The 18,407-nt window shown below is 47.7% G+C and overlaps 1 protein-coding gene across 1 annotated transcript; it reads left to right on the forward strand.

Annotated features, from left to right (window-relative positions):
• The first annotated feature begins 10,621 nt into the window (after positions 1-10,621).
• UPK1A (uroplakin 1A) lies at positions 10,622-18,139 on the forward strand. The gene is made up of 7 exons (XM_032390365.1): positions 10,622-10,752; positions 11,983-12,183; positions 14,660-14,734; positions 14,877-14,984; positions 16,231-16,410; positions 17,664-17,747; positions 17,831-18,139. The coding sequence occupies exons 1-7, from the start codon at positions 10,672-10,674 to the stop codon at positions 17,873-17,875; spliced, it is 774 nt and encodes a 257-aa protein (XP_032246256.1). The 5' UTR covers positions 10,622-10,671; the 3' UTR covers positions 17,876-18,139.
• The last annotated feature ends 268 nt before the right edge of the window (positions 18,140-18,407 follow it).

Consider the following 18,407-nt stretch of genomic DNA (forward strand, 5'->3'; position numbering starts at 1 on the left):
TCGCTGTTTTCTCAGCACGGCCCCACACAGGGCTGGGCCTGAGAAACATCATGTGCACTGTGTCCTTGAGGCTTAGTTCCGGCCCAATCACGTACTTGGTGCTCAATGAATTTGAGAAAAAACTAAAAAGCCCTTTTGACTACTCCACTCTAGCGCCTTCCTCCTTGCTTCACCACCTCACACCACGTCCTAGTCTCCCCATGCCTTCTCTCTCTCCTCTCTCCTCCTCATCCCACACTTCACACTGGCCCCACCCAGCTCCAAAGTCCCCCCTTTTTGGAAGCTCTCCCATGCCCACCCATGCCTTTCAGGCCCTCCACTATTCAGCTGAGCCAAGGAGCATCTGAGATTTAAATTTGCTCATTACCTTAGTCCCCAAACTTAGGGCTTCAGATGGTTGCTAGGCCTGCGTACCTCTGTGCTGCCATTGTTCCCCAACGTCTTTGCCAAAATGAATTTGGAAAAGAAACTTAACCTATGAAGTATTCTTGCAAAAAATGGATGAGCTAGAGCTACAGTATGTGATGAATAAATTTCAAAAGCTTAATGTTGAGGCAAGAAAAGTCAATTGCATGAGGATATGTAAGATACACTTTATATAGAATTTACCTGAAAATCTAGAACTATTCTATATATTGATGAATATATGCATGTTATATTAAAAATATGAAAGCATGCATGAGAGTGGGAACCCAAGACTCGCACACATTTGAAAAGATGCTCAAAGTCATTAGTAATAAGAGAACTGAGAGGGCGCCTGGGTGGCTCATTCGGTTAAGCGTCTGCCTTCGGCTCAGGTCATGATCCCAGGGTCCTGGGATCGAGCCCCGCATTGGGCTCCCTGCTCCGCCAGAAGCCTGCTTCTCCCTCTCCCACGGCCCCTGCTTCTGTTCCCTCTCTCGCTGTGTCTCTCTGTGTCAAATAAATAAATAAAATCTTTAAAAAATAAAAAGAACTGAGAATTGAAATCATGGTAGGTATCACTTTACACGGAATTACTCTGACAAAAGCTAGAAAGCTGGATAATGCCAAGTGCAAGTAGTGATGGAAGGGTACAGGAACCCTCACGAACTCAGTTGGAGTGTGGAAGGGACAAGCATTGTGGAAAGCAACCTGGCACATACATATTCATGACCCAGCAATTCTCCCTGGAAAGAGATCTTGAAATGTCTGAGGGCCATGCATGTGGATGCTCTCACAACAGCACTATTTACAGTGGTGTTGGGGCGCAGAGGGGGTCGGAAGGAGCCTGAGGGTCTTCACTGGGGAGGAGACAGTAAATTGTGGAGGGGTCATATCAGGGGTGCCCCAAGCAACCATGAGAAGCTGCAGACTCAAATGTGTCCAGAGTAGTGGGTGGATCCTAAAATCTGTGCCAAGCGAGAAAAGAATGAACACAGTCATGGGTGTGTAAATCAGAAAATACTCATGTGGGGCACCTGGGTGGTGCAGTCAGTTAACTGGTTACCGTTCCACTCTTGGTTTCCTCTCAGGTTCTGATCTCAGGGTCATGAGGTCAAGCCCCACGTCTGCTTGAGATTCTCTCCTTCTTCCCCCCCACCCAAGAATAAATAAATAAATCTTAACAACAACAAAAAAGAAAATACATGCACAGAAAACAATGGTATCCATTTTACAAGAGCACACCCAACTAAAAAGATACATGCGGGTAGGAGACCTGGATTTCATCTGGTCCCAGGAATTCAGCTGGATAGGTATCAAACCATTCTGAACACCTACAAACTCAACAGGAGATCAAAGAATAGCAACAACTCTCTGAACAGAAAAGCGACCACTTTCTGGAAGACAAAATGACAAGACGGAAAAAATCACCTCAACAAAAAGAACAAGAGGCAGTACCGACTGCCAGGGACCTAATCAATATGGACGTTAGTAAGATGTCGGAACTAGAGTTCAGAATGATGATTTTAAAGATACTAGCTGGGCTTGAAAAAAGCATGGAAGTTATTAGAGAAACCCTTTCTGGAGAAATAAAAGAACTAAAATCTAACCAAGTCAAAATAAAAAAGGCTATTAATGAGGTGCAATCCAAAATGGAGGCTCTAACTGCTAGGATAAATGAGGCAGAAGAGAGAATTAGTGATATAGAAGACCAAATGATGGAAAATAAGCTGAGAAAAAGAGAGATAAACAACTACTGGATCACGAGGGCAGAATTCGAGAGATAAGCGATACCATAAGACGAAACAACATTAGAATAATTGGGATCCCAGAAGAAGAAGAAAGAGAGAGGGGGGCAGAAGGTATATTGGAGCAAATTATAGCAAAGAACTTCCCTAAATTGGGGAAGGAAACAGGCATCAAAATCCAGGAGGCACAGAGAACCCCCCTCAAAATCAATAAAAATAGGTCAACACCCTGACATCTAATAGTAAAACTTATGAGTCTCGGAGACGAAGAGAAAATCCTGAAAGCAGCTCGGGAGAAGAGATCTGTAACCTACAATGGTAGAAACATTAGATTGGCAACAGACCTATCCACAGAGACCTGGCAGGCCAGAAAGGACTGGCATGATATATTCAGAGCACTAAATGAGAAAAATATGCAGCCAAGAATACTATATCCAGCTAGGCTGTCATTGAAAATAGGAGAGATAAAAAGATTCCAGGACAAACAAAAACTAAATAATTTGCAAACACAAAACCAGCCCTACAAGAAATATTGAAAGGGGTCCTCTAAGCAAAGAGAGAGGCTAAAAGCAACATAGACCAGGAAGGAACACAGACAATATACAGTAACAGCCACCTTACTGGCAATACAATGGCACTAAATTCATACCTTTCAATAGTTACCCTGAATGTAAATGGGCTAAATGCAAAAGACACAGGCTATCAGATTGGATAAAAAAACAAGACCCATCGATATGCTGTCTGCAAGAGACTCATTTTAGACCCAAAGACACCCCCAGATTGGAAGTGAGGGGGTGGAAAACCATTTACCATGCTAATGGACACCAAAAGAAAGCTGGGGTGGCAATTCTTATATCAGACAAATTAGATTTTAATCCAAAGACTGTAATAAGAGATGAGGAAGGACACTATATCCTACTTAAAGGGTCTATCCAACAAAAAGATCTAACAATTGTAAATATCTATGCCCCTAACATGGGAGCAGCCAATTATATAAGGCAATTATTAACAAAAGCGAAGAAACACATCGACAACAATACAATAATAGTGGGGGACTTTAACACCCCCCTCACTGAAATGGACAGATCATCTAAGCAAAAGATCAACAAGGAAATAAAGACTTTAAATGACACACTGGACCAAATGGACTTCACAGATATATTCAGAACATTCCATCCCAAAGCAACAGAATACACATTATTCTCTAGTGCCCATGGAACATTCTCCAGAATAGATCACATCCTAGGTCACAAATCAGGTCTCAACCGGTACCAAAAGATTGGGATCATTCCCTGCCTATTTTCAGACCACAATGCTTTGAAACTAGAACTCAATCACAAGAGGAAAGTCGGAAAGAACTCAAATACATGGAGGCTAAAGAGCAATCCTACTAAAGAATGAATGGGTCAACCAGGAAATTAAAGAATTTAAAAAATTCATGGAAACCAATGAAAATGAAAACACAACTGTTCAAAATCTTTGGGATGCAGCAAAGGCAGTCCTAAGAGGAAAGTATATAGCAATACAAGCCTTTCTCAAGAAACAAGAAGGGTCTCAAATACACAACCTAACCCTATACCTAAAGGAGCTGGAGAAAGAACAGTACATAAAGCCTAAACCCAGCAGGAGAAGAGAAATAATAATGATCAGAGCAGAAATCAATGAAATAGAAACCAAAAGAACAGTAGAACAGAACGAAACTAGGAGCTGGTTCTTTGAAAGAATTAACAAGATTGATAAACCCCTGGCCAGACTTATCAAAAAGAAAAGAGAAAGGACCCAAATAAATAAAATCATGAATGAAAGAGGAGAGATCACAACCAACACCAAAGAAATACAAACAATTATAAGAACATATTATGAGCAACTCTATGCCAGCAAATTAGATAATCTGGAAGAAATGGATGCATTCCTAGAGATGTATCAACTACCAAAACTGAACCAGGAAGAAATAGAAAACCTTAACAGACCTATAACCACTAAGGAAATTGAAGCAGTCATCAAAAATCTCCCAACAAACAAAAGCCCAGGGCCAGATGGCTTCCCAGGGGAATTCTACAACATTTAAAAAAGAATTAATACCTATTCTTCTGAAACTGTTCCAAAAAACAGAAATGGAAGGAAAACTTCCTAACTCATTTTATGAGGCCACCATTACCTTGATCCCCAAGCCAGACAAAGACCCCACCAAAAAGGAGAATTACAGACCAATATCCTTGATGAACATGGATGCAAAAATTCTCACCAAAATACTAGCCAATAGGATCCAACAGTACATTAAAAGGATTATTCACCACGACCAAGTGGGATTTATCCCTAGGCTGCAAGGTTGGTTCAACATCCACAAATCAATCAATGTGATACAATACATTAATCAAAGAAAGAACCAGAGCCATATGATCCTCTCAATAGATGGAGAAAAAGCATTTGACAAAGTACAGCATCCTTTCTTGATCAAAACTCTTCAGAGTATAGGGATAGAGGGTACATACCTCAGTATCATAAAAGCCATCTATGAAAAACCCACAGCGAATATCATTTTCAATGGGGAAAAACTGAGAGCTTTCCCTCTAAGGTCAGGAACACAGCAGGGATGTCCACTATCACCACTGCTATTCAACATAGTATTAGAAGTCCTAGCCACAGCAATCAGACACCAAAAAGAAATAAAAGGCATCCAGATTGGCAAAGAAGGAGTCAAACTCTCATTCTTTTCAGATGATACGATACTTTATGTGGAAAACCTAAAAGACTCCACCTCAAAACTGCTAGAACTCATACAGGAATTCAGTAAAGTGGCAGAATATAAAATCAATGCACAGAAATCAGTAGCATTCCTATACACCAACAACAAGACAGAAGAAAGAGAAATTAAGGAGTCCATCCCATTTACAATTGCACCCAAAACCGTAAGATACCTAGGAATAGATCTAACCAAAGAGGCAAAGAATCTGTACTCAGAAAACTATAAAATACTCATGAAAGAAATTGAGGAAGACACAAAGAAATGGAAAAACGTTCCATGTTCATGGATTGGAAGAACAAATATTGTGAAGACATCAATGCTACCTAGAGCAATCTACACATTCAGTGCAATCCCTATCAAAATACCATCCACTTTTTTCAAAGAAATGGAACGAATAATCCTAAAATTTGTATGGACCCAGAAAAGACCCCGAATAGCCAGAGGAATGTTGAAAAAGAAAAGCAAAGCTGGTGGCATCACAATTCTGGACTTCAAGCTCTATTACAAAGCTGTCATCATCAAGACAGTATGGTACTGGCACAAAAACAAACACATAGATCAATGGAACAGAATAGAGAGCCCAGAAATGGACCCTCAACTCTATGGTCAACTAATCTTCGACAAAGCAGGAAAGAATATCCAATGGAAAAAAGACAGTCTCTTCAACAAATGGTGTTGGGAAAATTGGACAGCCACTTGCAGAAGAATGAAACTGGACCATTTCCTTACACCACACACAAAAATAGACTCAAAATGGTTGAAAGACCTAAATGAGGGACAGGAGTCCATCAAAATCCTAAAGGAGAACACAGGCAGCAACCTCTTCGACCTCAGCTGCAGCAACCTCTTCCTAGAAACATTGCCAAAGGCAAGGGAAGCAAGGGCAAAAATGAATTATTGGGACTTCATCAAGATAAAAAGCTTTTGCACAGCAAAAGAAACAGTCAACAAAACCAAAAGACAACCGACAGAATGGGAGAAGATATTTGCAAATGACATATCAGATAAAGGGCTAGTATCCAAAATCTATAAAGAACTTCTTAAACTCAACACCCATAGAACAAATGATCCAATCAAGAAATGGGCAGAAGACGTGAACGGACATTTTTCCAAAGAAGACATCCAAATGGCCAACAGACACATGAAAAAGTGCTCAACATCGCTTGGCATCAGGGAAATTCAAATCAAAACCTCAATGAGATATCACCTCACACCAGTCAGAATGGCTAAAATTAACAAGTCAGGAAACGACAGATGTTGGTGGGGATGCGGAGAAAGGGGAAACCTCCTACACTGTTGGTGGGAATGCAAGCTGGTGCAGCCACTCTGGAAAACAGTATGGAGGTTCCTTAAAAAGTTGAAAATAGAGCTACCATACGATCCAGCAATTGCACTACTGGGTATTTACCCCAAAGATACAAATGTAGGGATCCGAAGGGGTACATGCACCCCGATGTTTATAGCAGCAATGTCCACAATAGCCAAACTGGAAAGAGCCAAGATGCCCATCGACAGATGAATGGATAAAGAAGATGTGGTATATATATACAATGGAATATTATGCAGCCATGAAAAGGAATGAAATCTTGCCATTTGCAACGACGTGGATGGAACTGGAGGGTATTATGCTGAGTGAAATAAGTCAGAGAAAGACATGTATCATATGACCTCACTGATATGAGGAATTCTTAATCTTAGGAAACAAACTGAGGATTGCTGGAGTGGTGAGGGGTGGGAGGGATGGGGTGGCTGGGTGATAGGCATTGGGGAGGGTATGTGCTATGGTGAGCTCTGTGAATTGTGTAAGACTGTTGACTCACAGACCTGTACCTCTGAAACAAATAATACATTATATGTTTAAAAAAGAAGAAAAAGAAGAAGATAGCAGGAGGGGAAGAATGAAGGGGGGGAAATCGGAGGGGGAGACGAACCATGAGAGACTATGGACTCTGAAAAACAATCTGATAGTTCTAGAGGGGAGGGGGGTGGGGGGATGGGTTAGCCTGGTGATGGGTATTAAAGAGGGCACGTTCTGCATGGAGCACTGGGTGTTATACGCAAACAATGAGTCATGGAACACTACATCAAAAACTAATGATGTAGGAGCGCCTGGGTGGCTCAGTCGTTAATCGTCTGCCTTTGGCTCTGGTCACTATCCCAGGGTCCTGGGATCGAGCCCCGCATCAGGTTCCCCGCTCCGCGGGAAGCCTGCTTCTCCCTCTCCCACTCCCCCTGCTTGTGTTCCCTCTCTCGCTGTGTCTCTCTATCAAATAAATAAATAAAATCTTTAACAACAACGACAAAAACTAATGATGTAATGTATGATGATTAACACAACATAATAAAAAAAAAGATACATGTGGACATATTAGAGTGTTTACCAGTAGAGGGCACCAAAAGTGATTGAGATATGGGGATATAAGGGAATAAGTTAAATTTAAAACAAGAGATATCTTGTGGGGAATAATGATCTGAGGGTATGGAATTAACTCAACCGGTGACACCTGGGATCTGAAGAAGAAAGTGCAAAGGTTGTGGAGGATGATGAGACCCAAATGTAGTAATGAAGTTGTCTCTGGTCTTGTCTTGAAAATAAATACAATGAAAATATATTATTCAATTCCACTCACACACTGAGGCCTGCCGAGACCTGCTCTAAGCAAGGTGAGAGAGATGTTTAGGACACAGCATCAGACCACTGAGCCTTTCTCAATGGCACCATCGAGATTAGAGGATTAGAACTAGATCATTTTCCCATTAGATATCAGTTACGTAGGTTCATACCATTTCAAGTCCATAAACAGCCTAAAATCAGCTCTTGTGCACCCTTTGGAAAACACCCCTTTTGACACATCAAATATGTCTCTTTGAAAAGGTTTTACCCTCTTTAGAACACATTGTAATTAAGAATATATACATATTCACAGAGAAATGCACTTACCGTGACTGTACAACTAGACAAATTTTCACAATCTGAGCAGCCCATGTAACCAGTGTCCAAACCAGGAAAGAGAAATCCCCTCCCTGTCCCTTCTAGTCACAATGCCCCCAAGGGTAACCACTGCCCTGACTTTTATCCCCCTAGATTGGTTTTGCCTGTTTTCAAACTTCATATCTAGAATCATACATTTACAGTCTTTTGAATGTGGCTTTTTTCATTTAATGTAATGCTTTTGTTTTGTTTTTTTAATTCATCCCTGTAGTTGCAAGTACCAATAGTTCATTGCCTTTTATTGCTGAATAGTATCCCTTGTATGCATGTACCATAATGTACTTACCCATTCTACTGGGAAGGAGCATTTGGGTGGTTTCCAGCTTGGGACTAATATGAATACATTCAGAGCATTTGGTAGACAGAAATGGGGGGATTCCCAGGGACAAATGACTGGATCACAGGATAATCGTGGATAGGCAAGAGTCCTCTTTAGGAGATCTTGGCATTGTGACTTTTAAAAAAATTTTTTTTTAGAGAGAGAGAGCACACACAGGTGGGTGGGGGGCTCGATCCCACGACCCCAAGATCATGACCTGAGACAAAATCAAAAGTCGGACACCTAACTGACTGAGCCACCCAGGCACCCCAGCATTGTGATTTTTTAAAGGAAGTAATTAGCACTTCAACATGTATTGTTTGAAGACTGGCTTATATAATGAGAAGAAAGAATCGTGAAAATTAATGTTTGATATCACACTAGAACAGGGTACCTGGGTGGCTCAGTCGGTTAATCGTCTGCCTTCGGCTCAGGTCATGATCTCAGGGTGCTGGGATCGAGCCCCGCATCAGGCACCCTGCTCAGCGGGAAGCCTGCTTCTCCCTCTCCCTCAGCGCTCTCCCTCTCTCTCTCTGTCTCTCTCAAATAAGTAAAATCTATTTAAAAATTTTTTTAAAAAGGATTTGACATCACACTAGAACAAAATGGACCCCTTTTATGACTGGTGACAGTAATGCCCCATTGATGATAACTTTTTGCTTTTACCAGGCATTTTACACTTGATCTTGCCAAAAGGCTGAGACATTTTATATAACTCCCAACTACTAACAGTTACCAACTATTTGAAAATAAAAGTATTTCATATTGTTAGCATGGCCCTATTTTTACCAAGTTATTTTAGCTAAAGCTCATAAAATGTACTTGACAGGTCATGTACGTTATTATTTAAATTTTCTTATTACTCCTTAATATAAATGTAAATCAACAGAGAAAAACTATCTTAAATGTAAAGTGGATTGGCTAAAAAACAAATTACTCATTTTAATTTTAATCGGAACACATCTCATGTGTTTTATTACCAAGCCATTGTCTTAACACTGAAATTTTAAGTTCCATTTGTTTGCCCATTTCACATGCACCAAGGGAGCTACAGCTCAGAGAGAAAACACAGTCAGTGCCTTGGTTCTTGAGAAGTTCTGGGGAAGGACCGGGTGCCCCAAGCCATTTTCATCTGAGGAACCAGCCTTGTGACACTAGGGGGCACCATCGGAGGAAAAGTGGGCCCCCGGGAGCGTTGCTGGTGCCGCCTGGCCTCTTGCTGTACACCAAGCCAGAGGACATCCTTTGCACATATCCCTGCGCTCAGTTCCCACTGCTACTGGGGCGAGTCGTCCGATGATACCCATTCTACAGATGGGCAAACGCACATACCAAGTTACGCAGCCCAGAGGAGGCAGAACTGGGATTTCAACCTCGGTCTCTTTGATTCTGCAGCCTGAAGACATTTCCACCTATGGCTCCTCACTGTGGCCCTGCTTTGTCTGTGTGCATGGGTGGGGGGGTACTTTTCTCCCACCAAGCCCATTCCGTGTGCCCTCTCTCTTTTTCTAGCACACTCTTCATCCCCCCCTTATACACTCATCTGGAACTCCCCTCACCCACCCATCTCAAGCCACTGTCTCCCCTCAGCCTATGGCCCATATAATCAGCCTTCTGAGCTGCCCTCCCTCCTGCCCCTTCATCTCCTCCCCACCTCCTTGTCTTGGTCCAGCTCTGACCTAGCCTGCTGGGGTCCCTGTCTGGACCTCCCCCTGGGCTCCCAGCCTGAGATGTGGAGCCACCAGCACAGGACGCAGTTCTGGGATTCAGGATTCACATGTGGATCCAACTTGGATCTCTCCCCTGCTCCCAGGAAGGCCCACGTCCAAAGGAGAGAGATCAAGTGGTACACTCACCCTCCCAACCCCAGCCTCCTCCTCCACCACCACGGCAGCCTGGGAGCCGGAAGCCTTGGGCATATCACCCTGCTCATGCAGCCAGACATTAGCACAATCTTGAATTTCAGGTCTATAAATCACTGGGGTTGGGGGGGGTTGGTGCTCATAAAACTCTTCTTCCATGCTGGTCGGCCTGCTTGACCTCTTGTCTCCTCCTCCAGACACCCTTCCCCCTTCCTGGAGACTGGCCTAAGGAGGGGCCTGGGCATATATAGGGAGCCACCGTGGGAAGGGCTGGCCACAGAGTCTTCGGAAAGAGAAGGTGAGGAGGGGCTTCAGGGGGTCTGGATGAGCAGGGGAAACTGGGAAGCTCTGAGGTGCAGGGAGCCCATCACTGAGCTCTGGCCAGTGACTGCCCTGCCTGAGCCTTGGTTCCCTCTTCTGTAAGATGGCCCACCATCAGGGTTGTGGGAGGATTTGTTCATACCAGTCTGGGCCCAGCAGAGAGCTGGGAGCATCCGCTGGCAGCTGGGGTGTGGAGGGAGGGTGGTCGGCCTGGCTGGGGCTGCCCTCCCATCCTGGCCTCTGCCAGGCCTCATTCCTGCTCACGTGTCCCAGGCAGGACCATGGCATCCGCAGCAACAGAGGCGGAGAAGGGGTCTCCGGTTGTGGTGGGCCTGCTGGTGGTGGGCAACATCATTATTCTGGTGAGACCTCCCCCGGTGCTGGGAGCCCAGTGGGTGGGTGGGGAGGAGGGGACAGCCCAGGCCTGGGGGTGGGGACGAGGGCCCAGGACTCCCATAGTGATGAATACTAACCATAGTATTTCATTAATAGTTAATTTTTTAAAATATGATACTGTACATGGCTCTGGAGCCAGACAGCCTGGGTTCAAACCCCAGCGCTGCCTCTTTCTACTGTGGGACCTGGGGCCAGCAACGTAACCTCTCTGGGCCTCGGTTTTCTCATCTGTAGGTGGAGAGAAAATAGGAATGCCGAGAGGATGAGTTATTGGATTCGTGGGCTCAGACCAGAGTCTGGCACGTGTGGTTACTGCCTGTATTGGCCTTAACAGGAATAGTGCCCTGCAGCGGGTAACAAGGATCATCACACAGAAAGCTGTTACTAGGACTAATGTGGGGCGCGCACACATTACGTGCCCTATGAGGGTTAGCTTGATTGGGGTCAAAGGTATCCACTGAGAAGCCTTCCCCTCTCCCTGCTCCCCATCTCTCATCCCTATAGGTACCTAGATTTTTAGTTTCTCCAACATTTCTTTAAGCACATACAAATAGGAACATATATACCTATTTTCTTCCCTTTTTGTCCCAAATGTAGCTCATTCTGCATCCTGTTCTGTGCTTCCCTGTTTCTCCCGCTCCCATAGTCTGGAGGCCACTCCATGTGAGTCCTCAGAGAGCCTCCCCGCCCTTTTCCACCCCTGCAGAGCACTGCCTCATGCAGCATGGTGGTGCCTTTGACACGGAGGTGCGGAGAATGACCTTGTGGGTTTGTGATTTTCCTGCATGGGTAGGATTGATTTCTGCAAGCAGCATCGCTGGATCAAAGCATTTGTAGTTGCTCTGGCCCTGGCCAGACTCCTCCGCTCGGGAATAACAACACTGTTTGAGGGAAGGCAGGGTGACCGAGGGAGCGTCTCCTCTGTTCCAGTCATGCGCTCTGGGCTTCTCATGTGGCATCTCCTGGTATCCTTGAAGTGTCGGGCAGCTGGGCCGTGGGTGGGGGCAGGGATCGAGCTGGGCAGCCCTTCCCTTCTGGCCTCTGCCCAGCCCCGTCCCTGCTCATGGAAGGTGACGTCCTTGTCCCTCGGACGTGCCCACCTTACAGAGGGCGGCGGAGGCTCGGAGGGGAACTTGCTCAGGGAGAGTCCCGCGGCCCCGGCTGCTGTGCCCTCTCTAACCTGCTGCCCTGCCCAGCTGTCGGGCCTGGCCCTGTTTGCCGAGACGGTGTGGGTGACAGCCGACCAGTACCGCGTGTACCCGCTGATGGGCGTCTCCGGCAAGGATGATGTCTTCGCCGGCGCCTGGATCGCCATCTTCTGCGGCTTCTCCCTCTTCGTGGTGGCCAGCTTTGGGGTGGGCGCAGCACTGTGCCGCCGCCGGTCCATGATCCTCACGGTGAGGCCCCAGGGGGAGGGCATGGGGCCGGGCGGGCACAGAGATGTCACCGCAGAGTCCCTGCAAGCACGGCCAGCACAGCTGCGAGTGTGCGTCCAGCGTGCGCCACACTCGGGCCTCGTGGCAGTCACTCTATTTCATCTTCCCATAACCCAGTGAGGCAGGCTCAGCTGTTACCCTCAATCTACAGAGAAAACTGGGGCACAGAGAGGAAGGGAAGGGCGCTCTGCCCCGGAGGACGGCTCTTGAGTGGCAGGACTGAGACGCGAACCTCAGCTAGTTGGTCCCCAGAGTCTGTGCACATGAGCTCTGTCAAAACAACAACAACAACAACAACAATAATAATAGCACAGCTGCCATTTCAGGAGTGCTCATCACATTCTAAATGCTTTACATGCATGGGTGCATTTACTCTCACAGCCCACCGGAGATACCGTCATCATGGTGAGCCCATTTGACAGAGTTGAAACAGGCTCAGCGAAGTGAAGTCACTTACCTGGGGTTGCACAGCGAGTGGGTGACGGAGTCAGGATTTAAACCTGAGCAGTTCAGCTTGAGCCTTGCTCTTCATTTCTTTTTCTTTTTTAAGATTTTATTTATTTATTTGACAGAGAGAGAGTTAGTAAGAGCAGGAACACAAGCAGGGGGAGTGGGAGAGGGAGAAGCATACTCCCCCTGAGCAGGGAGCCCGACGGGGGCTCGATCCCAGGACCCCGGGACCATGACCCGAGCCGAAGGCAGACGCCTAACGGCTGAGCCACCCAGGCACCCCCTTGCTCTTCATTTCTGCCAGTGATAACCACCACAGCAAGAACCCACACTTCCCAAGGACCGCTCATGTGCCTACCACTAGGCTAAGCAGTTCAGAAAATGAACTCTCTCAATGTCCCCAGCAGCTCTCTGGAATTAGTGCTTCTCTGCCCATTTACCAGACAGGAAAACTGGGTCTCAAAGAAGCCAACAGCCCAGGTGATAGGGAAGGCAGGAGTTCTGATCCCGGTCCCCCAACGTAGAGCCAACATTGTGCGTCCTCCACAGTTGAGGGCCTCTTAGATACCCGGGAGCAGCTGCTTATTCAATCAACAAATGTTGATGGAGCAAGAACCATGGGCCAAATCCTGCGCTAGGCACTGGGGCTATCTAGAGAGAAAACAGAAAAGCCCTTGCCCTAAGGCGAGGATACCCCCAATGGGGGCGACAGTGGACAGTGAGGAGGGAAGGGAGATCTGGAGCTGGGGAAGTGGGAGGGGAGGCCTGCAGCCAGAGAAAGGGAAGGCCTGGGGGAGGTGAGGGAGTGTGCCTTGTGTCTGCAGGAAGAGCATTCCTGGGGGAGGGAACAGCAAGAGGGAGCCAGGAGTCCAGTGTGGCTGGAGCCAAGAGGGGGTGGGGATGAGGGAGAGGCAATGAGGGTGGAGGGAAGGGGGATACCATGGGCGGTGGGCATGGAGGATGAGGGCAGGAAAGGGAAGGTGGGCCTATCAGTCAAGTCTTGCCAGCCTTGGTAAGGACTTTGGCTTTACTGTGAGTAAGATAGAGCCTTGGGAAGGGTCTTTTCCTTCTCTTTTGCTTTCTTTCCTGCATGTAATTCTCTGACGTAACAGTTTAACCAAAGCCCTAAAAGCTCAGCCAACTAGTTAAAAAAAAAAAAAAAAGGTTTGTGTCTGTGTCTGTCTCCCCTATTAGTTTGTCATTAACTAAGACACAGAATTAAAAAAAAATTATTACGGGAAATTTCAAACATAGAGTGGAGTGAATGGCATGAACCCTGCGTACCCGTCACCTGGTTTCAACAATATCGACCACAGCACAGCCTGGCCAACTTGGTCCCCTCGGCTCCACCCTCTGCCTACCCACATTGTTCTTTCTGGGGTGTTTGAAGTGCATTCCAGACACCCAATCATTTACCTATAGACACTTGAGTGCACATTTCTCTGAGTGATAAGGACGTTGTTGGGAGCAGTGGGGCGTGTTGCGCTCCATCATCTTATCTTTTGGCGGAGGTGTTGGCGTATCCACATTCCACCCCCTGTTGCTTTAAGGGAGAGGGTGAGCGGTGAGGAAAGAGCTTTTTTGTTGTTTTTATGCATAACAACCATGCCACCGTTAAGCCCTACAAAACTCACCCAAGTTCCTTCCTGTCTATGTTGCAGTACCTAGTCTGTGTTCGAATGTCTCTGGTTGTCTCAAGAATGTCTTTTTTTTTGTCCTATAGTAGTTGTTTATTTTACTGCGTCCAGACCAATAGTAATTTCAGGCAATACTTTACATATTTTGTTGATTTCATTTTTTCCCTAACATTTTGTTATAAAACAATTTCAAACATACAGAAAAGGTGAAAGACTTGAGCAGGGAACACGTGTACACCCACCACATAGATGCTCCCGTTTACGTTGTCCTACACTTCCTTGAGGGGGTGTGACCCCGTGGGCTTCGCCCTGACTGGGCGGCCCCTGTCTCTCCCTCCATCTCTCCCCAGTACCTGGTGCTCATGCTCATCGTCTACATCTTTGAGTGCGCCTCCTGCATCACGTCCTACACTCATCGCGACTATGTGAGCTGGGCAGAGGCCAGGGGAGGGGCATGACTTGGGGCAAGAGTGGCAAGGGTCTGGGTCTGAGTCTGGGGATGGAGTGGAGGTCGACCTCCCCTCCCCCACGGCCCCACTGGACCCTGTTCTTCCTGGACCTCCGCAGATGGTGTCCAACCCATCCCTGATTGCCAAGCAGATGCTGACCTTCTACAGTGCAGACACAGACCAGGGCCAGGAACTGACTCGCCTCTGGGACCGTGTCATGATTGAGGTAGACAACGGGGCGGGGGGATGAGGAGATGAGGTGGTGAGGGGGTAGGGAGGGCTGGAGGACCTGGGGCTCTGACCACAGAAGTAGATAGGGGCCTCCCATTATGCCCACTGGTAGATGATACCCACTCCTGTGGTTCTTCTGGGGGGTGGGGCTGGTCATGGCCATTTTCCAGATGAGTAGACAGGCCCAGAAAACGGAAAAGGGAACATCACTTGCCCAGTGTCACATGGTTGGTAAGCTGGGATCAAAGTCTGACAGCCTGGATCCAGAGACCCTGCTCTTAACCATTACAGATACCTTCTTAATCATAATAATGAACATTTAATGAGCACTAACATTTGTTTAGTACTGTTGGAAGCACTTTTAAAGCTTATTTAATCCTTACAACCACCCCATAAGGGAGATCAGCTTTTTAGCCATCAAGAAACCAAGGTAAGAGTTTGAGTGGCTTACATAAGGTCACACAGCTGGTAGGTCACAGAACCAGAAGGATTCAAACCCAGGCCACCAGCTTCCAGAAGCCACATTATTATTATTTTTTTTTTTTAAGATTCACTTATTTATTTGAGTGAAAGAGAGAGAGAACATGCACGTGCGCGGGGGGTGGGGAAGGGCAGAGGGAGAGGGAGAGAGAGTCTCAAGCAGACTCCATGCCAAGTGTGGAGCCCAACATGGGGCCCGACCCCACGACCCCGAGATCACGACCCATCATGACCGGAGCAGAAACCAAGAGTCAGACGCCCAACTTACTGCACCACCCCGGCGCCCCAGAAGCCACATTCTTAATTAAACCCAACGTGATATGGCAGAAGAGAAGAATATTGAGGACCCAAGGGGAAGTGAGGTCCCAATTGGTTTCAAGTCATACCACTAGCCAGGATTGGAACTCATATGTGAAGGAGCCGATGTTTTCATCATTCAGGGCCACTAATTGTACACCCACAGGGGCCAGAAAAAAGCCAGAAATCCTTTTTTTGGCATCATTTACCTCAGATTTTGTTGACAGCTAATTCAAAAGAATTTTAAAATGAGTCACAAGTGTGGGTTTGACTCAAACCCCCCATCAGCCTCTTGGTGCTGGGACAAATATCTTCTGCTCCTTGTTCACACACACAGACACTGCCCGCCCCCCACTTCGAGGCCCAGGACATGGGAAGTCGGCCCCTTCCTCACTCTGGGACCTCAGGCGAGTGGCTGTCCTCTCTGAGCCAGAGCCTGCCTGATCCCCGCCCCTTCTCTCCAGCAAGAGTGCTGTGGCACATCCGGGCCCATGGACTGGGTGAACTTCACATCAGCCTTCCGGGCAGCCACCCCGGAGGTGGTGTTCCCCTGGCCCCCACTGTGCTGTCGGCGGACTGGCAACTTCATCCCCCTCAGTGCAGAAGGCTGCCGCCTGGGCCACACAGACTACCTGTTCACCAAGGTGTGTCCCCTCCCTCCTGCTCCCCTGTCTGTGCATCGGTCCGGCCCCCCTGGTCCTTCTATCTCGTCCTCCCTCCCACTTTCTTCTCCTCCTCCCCTCTCTGGCTTCTTTCTTTCTCTCCCATCTCTCCGGCTCTCTCAACTCTCTTGCCACCTGTCCCTGCTCCCTCCGCAAGTCAGTGGGAGGCCCAGGGTCTGAGCTGGCACCTGCCACTTTTCTCAGGTCGTCTGGGAAGAAGAGCAACAGGAATCACAGCAGTAACGCCACAACCTTAGTAACCACGTGCATTGAGCCCTTACGTTGTGCCCGGCATTCTTCTAAGGGCTTTAAGTCTTTGTCTTATTTAATTCCCACCACGGCCTGTGAGGTGCAGTATTATTAATGAGCCCATTTTAAGGATGATGAAACTGAGTTCACTGTCTAGTGAGCGATGGAGCTGGGACTGGATTTCAGGAGCTTTAACCAGTGAGCGCAGAGGCAGAGAGAGAAACCAGAGGAGGTTAGACTAGGAGGAGAACCAGTTCCAACAGTCCCTCTGGCTGCTTTCGGCTGCCTAGGGGCCCTTCAGCCACACGTCTTAGATCAGGTGTCACGGAGAGGGGACCTGCGCCGACCACGACGGCTCTCAGAGCCCGCCGGCCATTTCTGAAGCCCAGCTCCGCGCAGAGTGCGCGCATGCGTCATTTCGTGGGCTCCCACGACCACTTTCAGAGGCCAGCGCTGTCAAGGTTGTCACCTCACAGATGGGCAAACTGAGGCTCAGAGAGGCCCTAACAGCTAACACATGGCGGAGATGGCCCCCAACTCAGTCCTGCCTGACTCCAGGACGCGCACCCTCAACCTTAGTTCGTGGGTGCTTCCAAGTTGAGGCAGGGGTCTACCTGAAGGTGACTCTGTTGTGAGGCTCAGGCCCCACTTGGCCTCCTTCCTAAATGGGGACGTATCAAAACTGCACCGTTCCTAAAGGCAGATTTCAAACCCTTGGAACTTGTGGGCAGCACGGAAAGCCAGCTCTGCACAAAATTGCCCTCAGACTGTCATAGCCACCGCCAGGGTAGTACCTACTTGCGTGGGGCCTGGGTTCAACATCACACCCCTGGCTCCCCAAAAACCATTCTGGGAGGTAGACACCGCCACAATCCCCATTGCATGGCTGAGGGGAAGGAAGTGACCTTCCAAAGGGCACGCAGTGACTCTCCCTCAGTGCTAGCCCTACTGGGCGTTTCCTCAAACCCCCATTCCCCCCCCCCCAGGGCTGCTTCGAGCACATCGGCCATGCCATCGACAGCTACACGTGGGGTATCTCGTGGTTTGGGTTTGCCATCCTGATGTGGACGGTGAGAGGCGGGAAGCCTATGGGCGAGGGGGGGATGTGGGTGTGGGGCTGGAGCGCCCCTCACCTGACTGCCTCCTCATCCAGCTCCCTGTGATGCTGATAGCCATGTATTTCTACACCACGTTGTGAGGAACAAGGAGGGAAGGCCACGTGCACGACTCGGCCTCCTCCTCCTTCTCCCGTTCCTGTTTCCTCCGGCTGAGGTCTGGATGGCTGCCTCACCTCTCCCCTTCCCACCTCCCTCAACCTTCCCTCCTTCCTCTCTTTTACCTCTTCCTTCTCTCTTTTACCAACTTTCTGAGCCCTGCTGAGACTTGGGGGTGCCCTGAAACCCTTGGACATGTGTACAGGGACCTTTAGCCCTTGACCTCATTTCACTCTGCTGATTCCTGGTGCATCTTTCAGTGTCAACTTAAAGTCCTCTCCTCAGGGGACCCTTCCCGGATCCCACTACCCGAATCACCAATGCCTCTGTTGTAGCTCCCCGAGCACCTCCTTCATGGCAGGTGCTGCCATTTTTGCTAAGTAGTTTGTGATTGTTTATTCTCTGGTTGACGGAGATTGCCATGAGGGGAGGGACAAACTCTGTCATGGTCACTTTATTGTCCCCAGCATCACCCAGCAGAGGGAGGAGCATCGATATTCAATAAATACTGGTTGA

This window comes from Phoca vitulina, unplaced genomic scaffold (assembly GCF_004348235.1).
Source record: "Phoca vitulina isolate PV1807 unplaced genomic scaffold, GSC_HSeal_1.0 scaffold58, whole genome shotgun sequence".
In the NCBI taxonomy this organism is placed as follows: Eukaryota; Metazoa; Chordata; class Mammalia; order Carnivora; family Phocidae; genus Phoca; species Phoca vitulina.

What these genes read in the sequence shown, in the direction of transcription:
- UPK1A (XM_032390365.1), top strand. Translation starts at nt 10,672, where the DNA reads ATGGCATCCGCAGCAACAGAGGCGGAGAAGGGGTCTCCGGTTGTGGTG. An exon ending in GCCGGTCCATGATCCTCACG is followed by an intron (nt 12,184 to 14,659) that starts GTGAGGCCCCAG and finishes ATCTCTCCCCAG; the next exon opens with TACCTGGTGCTCATGCTCAT. An exon ending in CAGACTACCTGTTCACCAAG is followed by an intron (nt 16,411 to 17,663) that starts GTGTGTCCCCTC and finishes CCCCCCCCCCAG; the next exon opens with GGCTGCTTCGAGCACATCGG.